Genomic DNA, 579 nt, shown 5'->3' with positions numbered 1-579 from the left:
GGAGGCATTGAGCAGCCACTGGGGGTCCGGCTCCGCTTCCAGCGACAGAGCATTATCCATCGCACCACGCTCCCGGGCGCACGGATACTTGGGGGTGCAGGGCCCTCCTGGTTAGGGCACAGCGGGATCGGGGTACAACAAATTTGAGGCACACAGCTCTTTTGGGGTGCAGGTCACTCCTGGTTCGGAGTGCAGGGGGGTGCGTGGATGGCTCAGGGCATGGGAATCTCCCAGGTCAGGGTGCAGCCGGTTTGGGGTGCGTGGCTGGGTCGGGGTGCGGGTCCCTCCTGCCTCTGGGAGCAGCTGGAGCAGGGTGCCCGGCCACATCAAGGCATGGTGTGGGGTGCAGGTCCCTCCCGGTTGGGGCACGGCTGGACTGAGATGCTCGGCTGGTTTGGGTGCGGGTCCCTCCGGGCTTGGCTGCAGCTGCACCGGGGCACAGAATCCTCCTGGTTCAGGATGCAGCAGCTTTGGGATGCGGGTCCGTCCCCGCTCAGGACTGGAGAGGGATGCGCGTCCTTCCCGGTTCGGGACCAGAGCAGGATGCAGGTCGCTCCCGGTGCAGCCGCTTCTGGATGC

General features: G+C 66.3%; 1 protein-coding gene across 1 annotated transcript in view; it reads right to left on the bottom strand.

Moving 5' to 3' along the window:
- LOC104514030 (substance-P receptor-like) overlaps nt 1-53 on the bottom strand; it is a 17,108-nt gene extending 17,055 nt beyond the window's left edge. Inside the window, exon 1 of the mRNA XM_010157561.1 lies at nt 1-53. This exon is cut by the window's left edge and continues 339 nt beyond it. Within this exon, the coding sequence (XP_010155863.1) occupies nt 1-53 (53 nt within the window).
- Nucleotides 54-579: the final 526 nt, after the last annotated feature.

This window comes from Eurypyga helias, unplaced genomic scaffold (genome assembly GCF_000690775.1).
Source record: "Eurypyga helias isolate BGI_N326 unplaced genomic scaffold, ASM69077v1 scaffold18918, whole genome shotgun sequence".
Lineage (NCBI taxonomy): Eukaryota > Metazoa > Chordata > Aves > Eurypygiformes > Eurypygidae > Eurypyga > Eurypyga helias.
The sequence above is the reverse complement of the archived record's forward strand: the minus strand, read 5'-3'. Positions and strand labels throughout refer to the sequence as shown.